General features: G+C 41.7%; 1 protein-coding gene across 1 annotated transcript in view; it reads left to right on the forward strand.

Annotated features, from left to right (window-relative positions):
* Positions 1–13016, forward strand: part of NEB (nebulin) — a 198037-nt gene that overhangs the window by 164400 nt on the left and 20621 nt on the right. Inside the window, exons 130-140 of the mRNA XM_081815483.1 lie at positions 373–483; positions 735–836; positions 946–1050; positions 3054–3164; positions 3875–3979; positions 4530–4634; positions 6040–6144; positions 7621–7731; positions 8146–8256; positions 9047–9160; positions 9899–10003. Coding sequence (XP_081671609.1) covers positions 373–483; positions 735–836; positions 946–1050; positions 3054–3164; positions 3875–3979; positions 4530–4634; positions 6040–6144; positions 7621–7731; positions 8146–8256; positions 9047–9160; positions 9899–10003 — 1185 coding nt within the window. The remainder of the gene's footprint in view (positions 1–372; positions 484–734; positions 837–945; positions 1051–3053; positions 3165–3874; positions 3980–4529; positions 4635–6039; positions 6145–7620; positions 7732–8145; positions 8257–9046; positions 9161–9898; positions 10004–13016) is intronic.

Below are 13016 nucleotides of genomic sequence, written 5' to 3' on the forward strand. Positions count from 1 at the left end.
TGCTGAACAATTTTAGAGAAGTAAAATCTCTACTTTTTTTCTCAGTAATCCCTGCCCGCTTTGTCCTTATCAATAATGCTTTAATAATCTCGCTATTATATTTTTATGAGCCCTATATGGTTCCATATGTTTTTGAAAGCTAGAGTTTAATTTGCTTGTAGTCAGTTCTCCCAGGATTGCCATGTGTTACAAGTGTTGGGTTCCAGGACAGAAAGGACAAGGAAGAGCTAGACTATGGATCAGAGATCCAGGTTCCAGACTGATGCCAGAATGGGGAGCCATGGATTTTCCTGGAGATCTCACAGTTCTTCAGGTAAATCAGTTCTTTTCCCTGATTCCTCTGCTCACATAAGTAATTCTGGCTCTATTTAGACAAATTACAAAAAGAAGTTCGTCAAGGAGAAAGGGAAATCCAACTATTCCATCATGCTGGAGCCCCCGGAGGTGAAGCATGCTATGGAAGTGGCCAAGAAGCAGAGTAATGTAAGTTCCCCCTGTTCACACTCTCAGGGGGCCCGCTGAGCCAGTGGATCCCAAATTGGTGCATACTGGTGCAAATTGGGCTGGTTTCATTGAGTAGTATTCCTAATTTCCCTATCTGGTAGTTTAAAAAAATAGGGTAATTTAAAAAATCAGTTTGGTTTTAATAAAACGGTTGCTTGTGCTTGATGAGGACTTTTTCAAAGACAGCATTTCTCCCACGTGAGTAAACATTTTTTTCTCTCCAAATAAAGGTCGCATACAAAAAAGATGCCAAAGAAAACCTGCATTACACCACGGTGGCTGATCGGCCAGACATCAAGAAGGCCACGCAGGCGGCCAAACAGGCCAGTGAGGTAAGAATGTGGTGAAAATGTATCTGCTCCCCAGAGGTCACAGCCACCAAGTAGTACAAGGCACCCACCTCTTAGAATGTATTGCCCATTTTGGTTTTCTTTGATTCAGGTGGAGTACAGAGCCAAGCACCGCAAGGAAGGCAGTCATGGGTTAAGCATGCTTGGTCGCCCAGACATTGAAATGGCCAAGAAGGCAGCCAGGCTGAGCAGCCAGGTAATACAGATGGGCGAGTGGCATCTCTCATGTGAAAAACCTTGCAGGAAGACGTGATTCCCAGCACGGAAATGCAGGAGTAGCAACAAAAGAGATCCTGGGTCTTTGATAGTGCTGCTGAGCTTTGAAAAGTTAGATCGTAAAAGTCTGCCAAGGACCTTGTCTCTTGTTTCTCTCTAATATCTCCAGGCCTTTCTCATTCTCTACTTTTCCATTTATGGGTGTATGTCTAGATGTTTGTGTGCTTAACAGTCTTCATGGAACGAAAACATCAGCCTGTGAGGTCCTCCAGGCACCTCTCCTCGGGTAGTGGGATTATATCCCAAGGGTGGCATTCATACTTGAGTCACCTGTGGGAATTTAACAGGCAAGAGTCACGAAATTCGAACTTCTAGAACCCAACCAGATGCAGTCACCTTTATTCTTCCGTTCAGCATCTGCATATTGCATGACTGGGCTGAGAACTGGGGGGGTGAACAGATGTCCTCAGTCTTTATGTCCATAGATAAATAATTACAGTTTGGGGTGATATATAATCAAGGTATATCCAGGGTGCTGAGGGGAAATGCCTCATTCTGTTGAATTTTCCTGTAAATCATCTTCTTTAGCTATTTTACCTAGGCATAACAACTCTCTTCCTTTCATTCAATTAAATCACATTTATTGAGCAAGTCTACTCTATCTTCCTACTCCAAGTGGCGTGTTCCAGAGGGAGGGCATGGGCGTGCACAGAAGTAAATCCTTCAACAAAGTTCTATAGCATTCTACACATTCCAACACAAAATCAACAGAAAAGAGTGTAACTTGGTCAGTGCCCTGACCGAGGTTAAGAAAATAGCTGAGAAAAAGGGAAAGATGTCAGTTTGCTGGTGTCAGTCCTACATCCCTGATGAGTACATTAGTTTTCTTCAAATGCCCCATCACGGAGGCGTCGTAAGATGCAGCCCTGTGCCTTTGCCCTCTCCTTTGGCCTTTGAGGTATTCTACCCAAGTATCAGCCAGACAGCAAAGTCAGGATGGGGCAGGCCCCCACATCGGTAAGACCCTGTGGGCCTGGGGCCACACTGAGAGCTATAAACCCTGAGGCGAGCCTTCCACAGGGAGTAAACCCAGACTCCTTGTCCACATCTGAGGTTTCACGCAGGATTAGAAATGCGAGCCTCTCAATTTTCAAAAACAGCAAAGTCTTCAAAATCTCAACATCGAAATCATTTCTTTGTTTTTACCTTGATGGTGGCACGACCTTGGAAATATAAAAAATGTATTAAAATTTGGAACAGCTATTAGTAGAGTAAGCTGGTATTTATGCTTATTCTTTAAATTGAAGTTAGCCCTTTGCATTTTTTTTACTTTTATGTATCCTAAAAGTATACTTAATCTTATTTTTGTCGTTATTGTAAAATATCTCACTTCTTTCTTCTAGCCTAAAATCATGTTGAGGGTCTTGCCCCCCCACACTCTGTTCTTTTTTTACTCAAATGCCATTTTTTGCCAAGTTTGAAAAAATCAAAATGATCTAGCCAAAGTACTATTTTAAAATTACAATAAATTCTCCTAATTAACAGATTCCTATGTCTCACTCTTCTGGACCATTTACAACCCCTCTTTGAACTCCTTACAGTAGACCTAAAATGCTTTTGGTTTTTGGTGGTTCCTAGGGTCAGAAGGCTCCACTAGATCACTGAATGGAGCCTGAAGCCTTTAGCCTTTTTCCACTTAATTTTGTTTTGCATTAAAAAGAGGTGATTATCTTTCCTACCTCTGGATAATATAAAAACGAGTGAGGCAATACTATAATACTCGGTCTTACCCTTGACTGCCTGTTGCCCCAACATAACATTGGTTGTGCTCTTCTTTACTCTTAAAAGCGTCCTAGTGCGGATAGTAAGTTATATGATCACTTTATATATAACCTATTCTTTTGTATTTATATTTCCTCTATTTCTTAGTTTTCAAATTAATTCATGTTCAGAAATAATTTGGAATTTTGCATTTGCTCTTAGGTTAAATACCGAGAAAATTTCGACAAAGAGAAGGGCAAAACACCGAAATTCAATCCAAAAGACAGCCAGCTCTACAAAGTCATGAAAGATGCTAACAATCTCGCAAGTGAGGTACGTTTGTTTTTAATTGTGGCAAAATATATAACATGAAATTTGCCGTTTTAGCTATTTTTAAATGTACAAATGAGGGGCACCTGGCTGGCTCAGAAGAGCATACGACTCTTGATCTCAGCATTGTAAGTTCGAGCCCCGTGGGTGTAGAGATTGCTTAAATAAATAAGTAAATAAATGAAATGTACAGTTGAGTGGCATTGATTACATTCACAATATTGTCCAGCTACCACTCTATTATTTCCATTGCCCCAAACAGAAATTGTACAACCATTAAGCCATAACTCCATTCCTCTCTCCCCCTAGCCTCTGGTAACCTCTATAATCTGTTTTCTGTCCCTGTGAATTTGCCTACTAGAAAATCTTATATAAATGGTATCATACAATATTTGTCCCTTTTTTGGTCTGGCTTACTTCACTTAGCATCATGTTTTCGAGGTTCATCCATGTTGTAGCATTTGTCAGAATTGTATTTCTTCTTATGACTAAATCATATCCCATTGTGTGTATACACCACATTTTACTTCTCCATTCATCTGTTGATGAACACTTGAGTTGTTTCCACTTTTTAGCCACTGTGAATGAGGTGTGTGGATTTTCATCACCACCTCCAGTATTTGTTTGCGGATGGGATATCTTACCATGGCTTCCATTAGTACTGTCTTCCAGTTCCTGTTTATGTGATTTCGTTCTTCCCCCTTCACATGCAGGTTAAATATAAAGCTGACCTGAAGAAACTTCACAAGCCTGTGACTGATATGAAGGAATCTCTGATAATGAATCATGTGCTGAATACAAGCCACCTTGCCAGTTCTGTAAGCTCAGTCATTTGCTATAGAAACAGCACGTTTCACCCGTTTGCAGCGGAATTCCTCTGCTGAGCTCACATACATCTCCTTCTCTGCTTCCGGGACGCTAGATTTATTAGAAAGCTCTTTTGTGTGAATGCATCCTTCCAAATTACAGCATTAGTCTATCAACTCTCTACCGATTGTGACACCTCTCAGAATGTAAAAAAGCTTTTATTCTTAGAATATTTAAACTTTTTATTTTCCAATTAACTAAGTCCTTCCCTGCTTCTAAGGACAGGGAATCATGGTTTGGAGTAATTTCTTTCACTTTTCACTTTTCCAACCTCCTTTGAATACGCCATATAACCTAAGTGTTGGCCATCCTGTATCAACTGGGCAGTACTGGATGTGGATCTTCCTCCTTTGACACATTTGCGTAACCCCCCACTTAGTGTTTGCTGCTCTTAGTTTGGTCTTGACGATGCTGCTGTGTAAATATCTAACCTAAAAAGGAAAAAATAGAAATGCTGAGCAGCTTTTCCATCCATGTGCCTTTTTGCCATCTTCCCCTCAGTACCAGTACAAGAAGAACTATGAGAAGAGTAAAGGCCACTACCACACAATACCTGATAATCTGGAGCAGCTTCATCTAAAGGAGGCCACAGAGTTACAGAGTATAGTAAGTCAATCAAGACTTTTTTTCCTGAAGCACGTTCAGCTACAGTGTCAAAAACGTTCATGAATTCCCCCTCAGAATGGTAGTTATAGTTTTAGTAACCATTGCTGGAGGAAAATGTCCAAAGATATAGGGGAGCTTGGAATTTAGCAGCATTTTGAAACAAAATTTTATGCTATGCATCACAGCATCAACACGTATTGGAGAAATAGTGTCTATACATGCAATGTGTGTTACTCAGATCACTGACGGGCTGGAAGCATAAAGATTATGTTACAAGGGGGACAGTCCCAATACGATAACCCCAGGGTGCCCTCATGAGTCTGCACCCCCACTTAGGAAACGTTGCAATGATGACAGAGAGCCTTTGGAGGATTTTGAGCAGAAAAGTAACATGATTAAATCTACCATTGAAGTATCTGTGGGTATTTAAGGAATTGAAAATTTGTAAAATAATTAAGATTCTCCAAAGAAAGGACTCAGAGAAGGAGTTTGCTATCACATGACTTCCTACGTCACAAATCCAGAATTATTTAGGTCCCCTGTTGGGCATTAACCGAGAGGGCTAAATTACTAGAAGTGTCTTCGTGTCATCTGTGAAGCAGCCCGTGCCCCCAGGTTTCTATTTTCAGCAAGATTGCTAAGATTGAGCATTGCTATGAAGATGCTGTGTGAACAGGGCCTCTGCCTCTCTGACTTTCCATTTCTGAGTATCTGTGGGCTGCCCCCACTCGTAATCGCATGTCCACATCCTCCATTGGATTGGAACATTGTATTTGTAATGATGACGACATTTTATTTGTAAAATAGCACTAGGGCTCTTTTGAGAACGTCAGATTTCTTAGTAAGTCAGTCCACATGTAAACTCTTTCTCATTTTTATATGAATTTATATTGGCTGCATTGAATATGTGACGGATTATGACCTAGATCCAGTTCATGACATATAAAGAAAGTTGTGTGTGTTATCTCTTGAATCGAGACCCCAGGTCTCTGATAAAATTCTTCATAAAAGAAAAACTGGAGATATTTCTCAGAAACATTGACAGATGCTGTGGTTACAGTGTTCACCTCTAGGCCTATCTGATCTTGGCCGACCTTCTCTGACGGGGGACGTTCCCCATGCATTTCCTTGCCTTGGCCTTTCTCTCAGCTGATTCTTCTGCAGTGATTCTTTTGTCTTCTTGAATTGAACACAAATCCTAATTCTGCTTTGCCGACAGTAAGGGTGTTTTCTCTCAGGCAACAACAAAAAGGTGCTAGATCTGAAACATAAGAACCTGTTTTGAGTGGCAATGAGATGCCATCCATGTGGACTGACGTATCAGTTAAAAAATACTATCCCTAAACTGGTCTCTGTCTGGGAATTGACCAGAGGCGATCTGTCTAATAAGGCTTTTCATCACTAGGTGAAATACAAAGAAAATTATGAAAAGGAACGAGGAAAGCCCATGTTGGACTTTGAAACACCAACATATATTACTGCCAAAGAGTCTCAGCAGATGCAAAGTGGGGTAAGTCCTACAAAACACACCACAAACGTGCCATCAAGCTGTTAAAGACAAGCTCTGCCCACACGTGTACCCAGCCTTCTGTTATCCAAAAGTTGTAGGTCATGGAACTTTTTCACATGTGGTCACTAAAATGTTTCCGTCTCTGAAATGTTATGGTTCAGTTACACTAAATGCTCCAAATAGTAAATACTTAATCATATATGTTTTATTTCAACTCTTTTGTAGCATTAGAACATAGCAAACTATTCTTAACTTTAACTGAAACAAATTATATTGAATGTTATATGAATTTTTCTTTGATGAATGAAAAGTTCCCTCTGCACAGAACCACCATTGGCTTTGGAATGCTCCTAATAGGAAGCCCCAGGCCAAACAAGAGAGTAATGATCAAGATGTTTATCAAAACATCAGATGCCAAGATGCCATATTTCCTATTTAGAAATTTAGAAATGTAAGCACAAGCATCTAAAAAAATTTGTTTTTTTTCCTTTTTAACCAACAGCAGAGAAGAATGGAATCTTATTTTGAATTTTAGGAAGTTTTCACTGGGAAACAGACTTATTTTGGGTTGCTTTTTACCTCTCCCCCATGGGGCGTATCTCCAACCATAAAGATAAATGGTTGTTAATATGAGACTGACGTGCTGCCTACTGCGCTAACGAGGCACCTAAATGGTTGTTAATAAAGTAGCACTCTGTGGAGCTTTCTGGTGTAAAGAAGGCCAAATAATCAAACGTTTAACATAACTTCATACAATTGGTGAATTTGGGTAAAGGGGCTATGGAAGTTCCTTGTACTAGTCTTACAACTTTTCTGTAAATTTAAAATTCTATCGAAATTAAAAATTATAAAAATGGAGTTCCAGCATTTATTCCAAGTCTCCCAATGAGACAGCTTAGTCCAGGGATTAGAGAGGAGATGAGGGAGCTTGGGACTCAGTGGAGGACAAAATCTTAGGATTTCTCTGTGTCTCATTGTCTACCTTATCTATTCGGATTAAAAATAATAAGTCATGATTATGAAAAAGGCCAAATTTGCATTTTGTGCCCTCAGGCTCTTCTTCCTCTGTGTTGTTATTTTCCCCTTACTTTTAATTCAGAAGCAAAATCTTGTTGCCTCAGGAGAGATGACAGTGGATTCAGAGTCTTGGTGGCACACGTGTCCTTCCCCTTCTGCTGTCCTTCCCTGCTGTGAGGCAGATGGTGGGGCAGCCTCAGTTACAGTGCTGGACATATGAACGAGGAGCCCAACAGGCTTCTCAAATTCTGAGTCTCCTTGAGGCCATTTGTTGTAGACAAAATATTTCCAGAACAACCAGATACCTTTCAAATGTGTGACCATGAGCTAAACTATGATCCAGTTAAGGGGTCATACATGGAAGGACAGTGTTGTGATTTTTTTTTCTTCCTAGGTGTGAGAAATAAGTTGTAATAAAGATCCTTTTTTTAATTTCTGTTTCCTTCCTACTCACATTAGAAAGAATATAAGAGAGATTATGAAGAGTCCATTAAAGGCAGAAACCTGACGGGCCTGGAGGTCACGCCAGCTTTATTACATGTCAAATATGCAACCAAAATAGCCAGCGAGGTAGTGTCCACTTGGTCTTTGCTTTCGCTCTTGATCCCAATAATTGCACTAATGACACTCATCAATGTGTTCCTTCTACCATTTTCATCACCACCTAACTTTAGCGGATTTCAAGTTGGGTTCACATGTGTTTGGTATTACCACCTAATCTCTTACCCACGTTAATTCTTCTCATTTTTTACTTGAATACCTAATGAAATGTGCTAGTTTCTTAACTGATATTTAATATTAACTGATGAAGCTTATACCCTGCCTTTATCATATCTTTAATCACTAAGCTGTAACTACTTAAAATTGGAGGGTTTTTTTTTTTTTTTTTTTTGGTCTTTGTTTGCTTGTTTGGTTTGGCTCTTCACCTAAGAGGAACGATCCAGGCTTTCTTGTCAGTGGTGTTGCTTTTGTTTTGTGATATAGAAAGAATACAGGAAAGATCTAGAGGAAAGCATCCGTGGGAAGGGTCTCAGTGAAATGGAAGACACGCCTGACATGCTAAGAGCAAAGAACGCCACTCAAATTCTCAACGAGGTAGGCCCACAGCGTCTTCTCCTCCCTAACCAAGTTACAACAAAAAAAAAAGAGAAGAAAGAGAGAGGTTTGAATTTCAAATTCCATATCCAACATGGTTATTAACTGTTAAATAAAATATATCTCGGTGTGCCTGGGTGGCTCAGTCGTTAAGCGTCTGCCTTCGGCTCAGGTCGTAATCCCAGGATCCTGGGATCGAGCCCCGCATCGGGTTCCCTGCTCCACGGGAAGCCTGCCTTTCCCTCTCCCACTCCCCCTGCTTGTGTTCCCTCTCGCTGTGTCTCTCTCTGTCAAATAAATAAATAAAATCTTTAAAAAATTATATATATATGTATACATATATACATATATATATATCTTGATTTCCGATGAGTCGATACTATGGTTTGCATCCAGTGGCTTTCGTAATCTGTTATTTATCTAATAGTATTTGATTTAACCATGATCCATTTGGTGTGCTCATTTAAATTAAAACATCACATTGGAGTGTTATGCACCTAAGTTCAGTACTAGTTATGTAGCAAACCAGATTTAAAATGCCCTTTTTACTTCGATTTTCTAAGTAGGGAATGCTAAAAGTGGTCAAAAGGAAGCCTCACATGTGGACACAAGTAGAACAGTTTCCTAAAACAGGTTTCTGTGGCCACCACTGCATCTGACCACAGGGAATAGCAAAGGTGAACACTAGCAACCGAATAGTGGTATAGTATGTGGATTTACCGTCACTCTGTATGTACATCGACTGCCTCGTCACGGAAGTTAGGTAACTCTTGTTTTAATGCTACTACAGAAAGAATATAAGAGAGGCTTGGAGTTGGAAGTCAAAGGAAGAGGCCTGAATGCCATGGCCAATGAAACCCCCGACTTCATGAGGGCCAAGAATGCTACTGATATTGCCAGTCAGGTCAGTGCTACTATTCCATGTCAACCTAATTTGGTTGTGATTACAAGGACACAGTGTTGTCCTTCTGTTATCTTACTTGGTTGATTAACAGTCCTATGTCTATAGTGGCATTTTTAAACATCTGCCTGGTGGAAGCCATTCTGATAGAAAGAGCACAGACACTTCGTCCGGCTGCCTTTTCATTGGTCTTTCTGAGTCTATAGCCACAGAGGACATTCAGAGCAAAGGGGAGAAGTTGGAGAGCTTGAAGCTAGGACAGATTTGGACATCCTGGTCTTGTTTCTTAGTCAATACCCACCCCCACCCCCATTCGGCACCAAGAATTCCTTGCTTAGAACATTTTGGGAGTTCTTTCTTTCCCCTCTTCCAAGACCTAAATTTAAAAGGTAGTTTTTAACATCTCGTATTATCTTTTGCTTATTTGTTCTGCTCCCAGCTCTTAATATGTGAACAATCCATACCTTAATAGGTGTTGATTATCTTGCTCCTTTCCCACTACTTCTCCCCTTCCCAGCCCCTGTGCCCAACTAGATAGTAAGTCTTTCAACAACTAGGACTCAACCTTTCCGAATCTCACTCTTTAGTATAAAGCTATAAACACAAAAGGAAAAAATATATGTTGAGTCTCAAATGAATGAATCCTTTTGGGAAAGAAATATTGACCACCTCGTAATCAAATGAAATCAACAAATATGTACATTATAAACATTTACCCAAGTGTTGGGTGTTCTTTTGCAGATTAAGTATAAGCAATTAGCAGAAATGGAAAAAGCCAATTTCACTTCTGTGGTTGATACTCCGGAGATCATTCATGCCCAGCAAGTCAAGAACCTTTCAAGCCAGGTAAGGACATTCATCGCAATATCACACATAGACCCCAATCATGAAGTCTTTCCATTAATACCTACGTAGGCTCTTTCAAATCACAGTTTTGCCCAGTAACGGAGAAGGGATTCATCTGTGATGCAAGTTTGGGTCAGAGGTGAGATTTCTGTATCAGAATTAAGATAGATTATATGAGGGAACTTTAAGGTACTGAAGAACTCTTACATGGTAGCATCAGTGTTTTAACCTGTAAAATCTCCTATAATGTGGATGTAAATTGTATGTACAAATCAGGAAGGAACAAAGTAGACAGTCCATAATCTTCTTAACTAGATTGACCTATGTCATCCACAGCAACCACGCGATCTAACCCTGCTTCCTCTGTGAGGGATAACGCTGAGAAATGAAGGAAAGTATGATGTCCTTTATACAGCAGGATGTACCCCTGTTTGTTTTAATCTTCAGTGATATCAGAGATCTGCAATTTATTTAAGTAGCTCCAAATTGTCTTCTGAGCAGTGAGTTATAAAGCCATAGTGACCTGACCAGGCTGTGCTTTATAAACACCTGGGAGTGTAGGTTTCCTGGCCCCACCCTGGAATTTTGAAGCTAGTAAGCCTGATGTAGTCCCTGGAAATCTGTTTTTATTTGTTTGTTTGCTTCTTTGTTTTTGTTTTTTTAATATTCACAGGCGATCTCTCAATGGCCAGTTGGGTCAGGGGAATCATGGATTTAAGTCCTTCATTAGCAATATATAATTTTATATCCTAAAATTAGACATGAAAAAAATAGTTATCACTGGAGAATGGTTTATTTAAGAAACAGATATATTCAAATGGGAGAAATGAACCTTTTTGGGGTGGGGGGAATGGGGAAGCATTTTATTACCAAAATTATCTGGGCCCCAGACTACCATGTTGTGTTCATTGAAGGACGCCAACATTCTTGAGGCTGTGAGGGCTTGCCGGCCATAGAACTTTGAGCCTTTTCCATTGCTAATCTTTAAGGAAAACCTCAGAGCGCAGGCTTGTTCAAGGGAAGAATTAAGCCACTTTCTCTGTCCCCTTGGAGGTTTCCTCAGCCTAGTTCCTCAAGGCCTAAGATATGGCCAGGCAGATTTCTTCCTTCCCAATTTAGATTAGTATTTACCTTTGAGTGGTGTAGCAGTGCTGATGCTTTCTACAAAATTGCTTCTCGGTTGCCAGTGAAAAGTATGTATTTTATAACTTCTGAGTCTCATACTGGGGGTTAATGCAAGCAGTGTGAATGGACCTACAAATTCAGGGTAATATACTACATACTTCCTAATGCCAGGGGTCTGGGACTCTTCACTCTCAGAACACCCCCAAGTTCCAAGTACAGACTAACCACTGCTCTTAGTGACTAGCACTAGCTCAGCAAACCAGTTACGGCAGCGGCTTTTACTTAACCTTAAGAAAACAAAAGGAAAAGAAAAAAGAAAAAAAAGGAGGACGGGTCTTACCGCTTTCCCAGGACCATGGAACTGTTTGCCTTACATTTGCATAACGAAGAGGAGTCATTCAGGTGACTTTTTCCTGAACTAGGAAGGTGGTGAACTGCTCTTTCCTTCCAGAAATCTTTGTTTTAACTGGCTTCCTGTTCAAAGTCTGGGCTGAAAATCTCTTACTGGTTAAAACAGCTTCTTTGTTGCCTTTGAGGAGATTAAATCTTTCAACACATAAATGTAATTCGTAATTTGTGTGTAATACAGTTTAGATGAAAGAGATGTAGAAAGAATAGTTTTATCCCCTTGCAAAAGTAGCTAGCCTTTCCTCAGCCCTCCACACACAAACTTCCCTAAAAAGTGGGAGAAACTGGAGCTAAAGAAAGTTGGAGAGAGGGGCGCCTGGGTGGCTCAGTCGTTAAGCGTCTGCCTTCGGCTCAGGTCATGATCCCAGGGTCCTGGGATCGAGCCCCGCATCGGGCTCCCCACTCTGCAGGAAGCCTGCTTCTCCCTCTCCCACTCCCCCTGCTTGTGTTCTCTCTCTCGCTGTCTCTCTCTGTCAAATAAATAAATAAAATCTTAAAAAAAAAAAAAAAGCTGGAGAGAAAAGTGAAAGGACTCGGTGACGAGCAATAAAAAAAAAAAAATCTGGGGCGCCTGGGTGGCTCAGTCGTTAAGCGTCTGCCTTCGGCTCAGGTCATGATCCCAGGGTCCTGGGTTCGAGCCCCACATCGGGCTCCCCGCTCTGCGGGATGCCTGCTTCTCCCTCTCCCACTCCCCCTGCTTCTCCCTCTCCCACTCCCCCTGCTTCTCCCTCTCCCACTCCCCCTGCTTGCGTTCCTGCTCTCGCTATGTCTCTGTCAAATAAATAATCAATCAATCAATCAATCAATCAATCTGGCCCAAAGGTGGAGGAAGTGTTGTGCTGCAAAGGTTAAGGGAAGTGAACAGCTCAGTCTCGGGACCAGTGGCACAGGTGTTGGGAGGAAGAGCAGACCTCTGTGCACAGTCTTCAGCCAGAGGCTAGGCAGAGTGGTGCCTAAGTGGGGTGTCTCTCAATTGGATGGGGGGACAGAACAAAGGAGGGAGAAGTTTGGGGCCCACAGCGCCGGGGGTGGAGGGCAGGATGGCAGAGAGGCAGTCTGCAAGGAGGTAGTGGCCGGGGACTGCTTTTAAAGGGGGGAGATGGGAAGGGATGGCGACGTACGGAATCCTCCCTGTTTGGTAACTGCGCCTCGTTGTAAGTCATCCATTGGTCACTTAGGGCTTACGGATATTTTGAGGTGGGTCGCCTCATGGGCTTTTCTACATTCCATCACTCAAGCCTGTTTGCCTGCAGGCGGCCTCTGCCGGCAGGGGCAGGAAAGCCCGAGAACGGGGACGGCTGGCTCGGAGTCATGGCTGGTCAGTCGGGCATAATGGCGGCCCCAGGTCTGTTTAGAGGGGCCTCCGGAGCTGCGGCACCTCCCTGCCGGGCCTGTAGCAGGAACCCCCAACCTGTTCAGAGCTCAGTGAAAATCGCCTCGTCACCGGTGAAGGCCAGCTTTACACAGGCCTGCTGATGGC

Source organism: Leptonychotes weddellii, chromosome 3 (genome assembly GCF_054177405.1).
Source record: "Leptonychotes weddellii isolate Sample4059 chromosome 3, ASM5417740v2, whole genome shotgun sequence".
Lineage (NCBI taxonomy): Eukaryota > Metazoa > Chordata > Mammalia > Carnivora > Phocidae > Leptonychotes > Leptonychotes weddellii.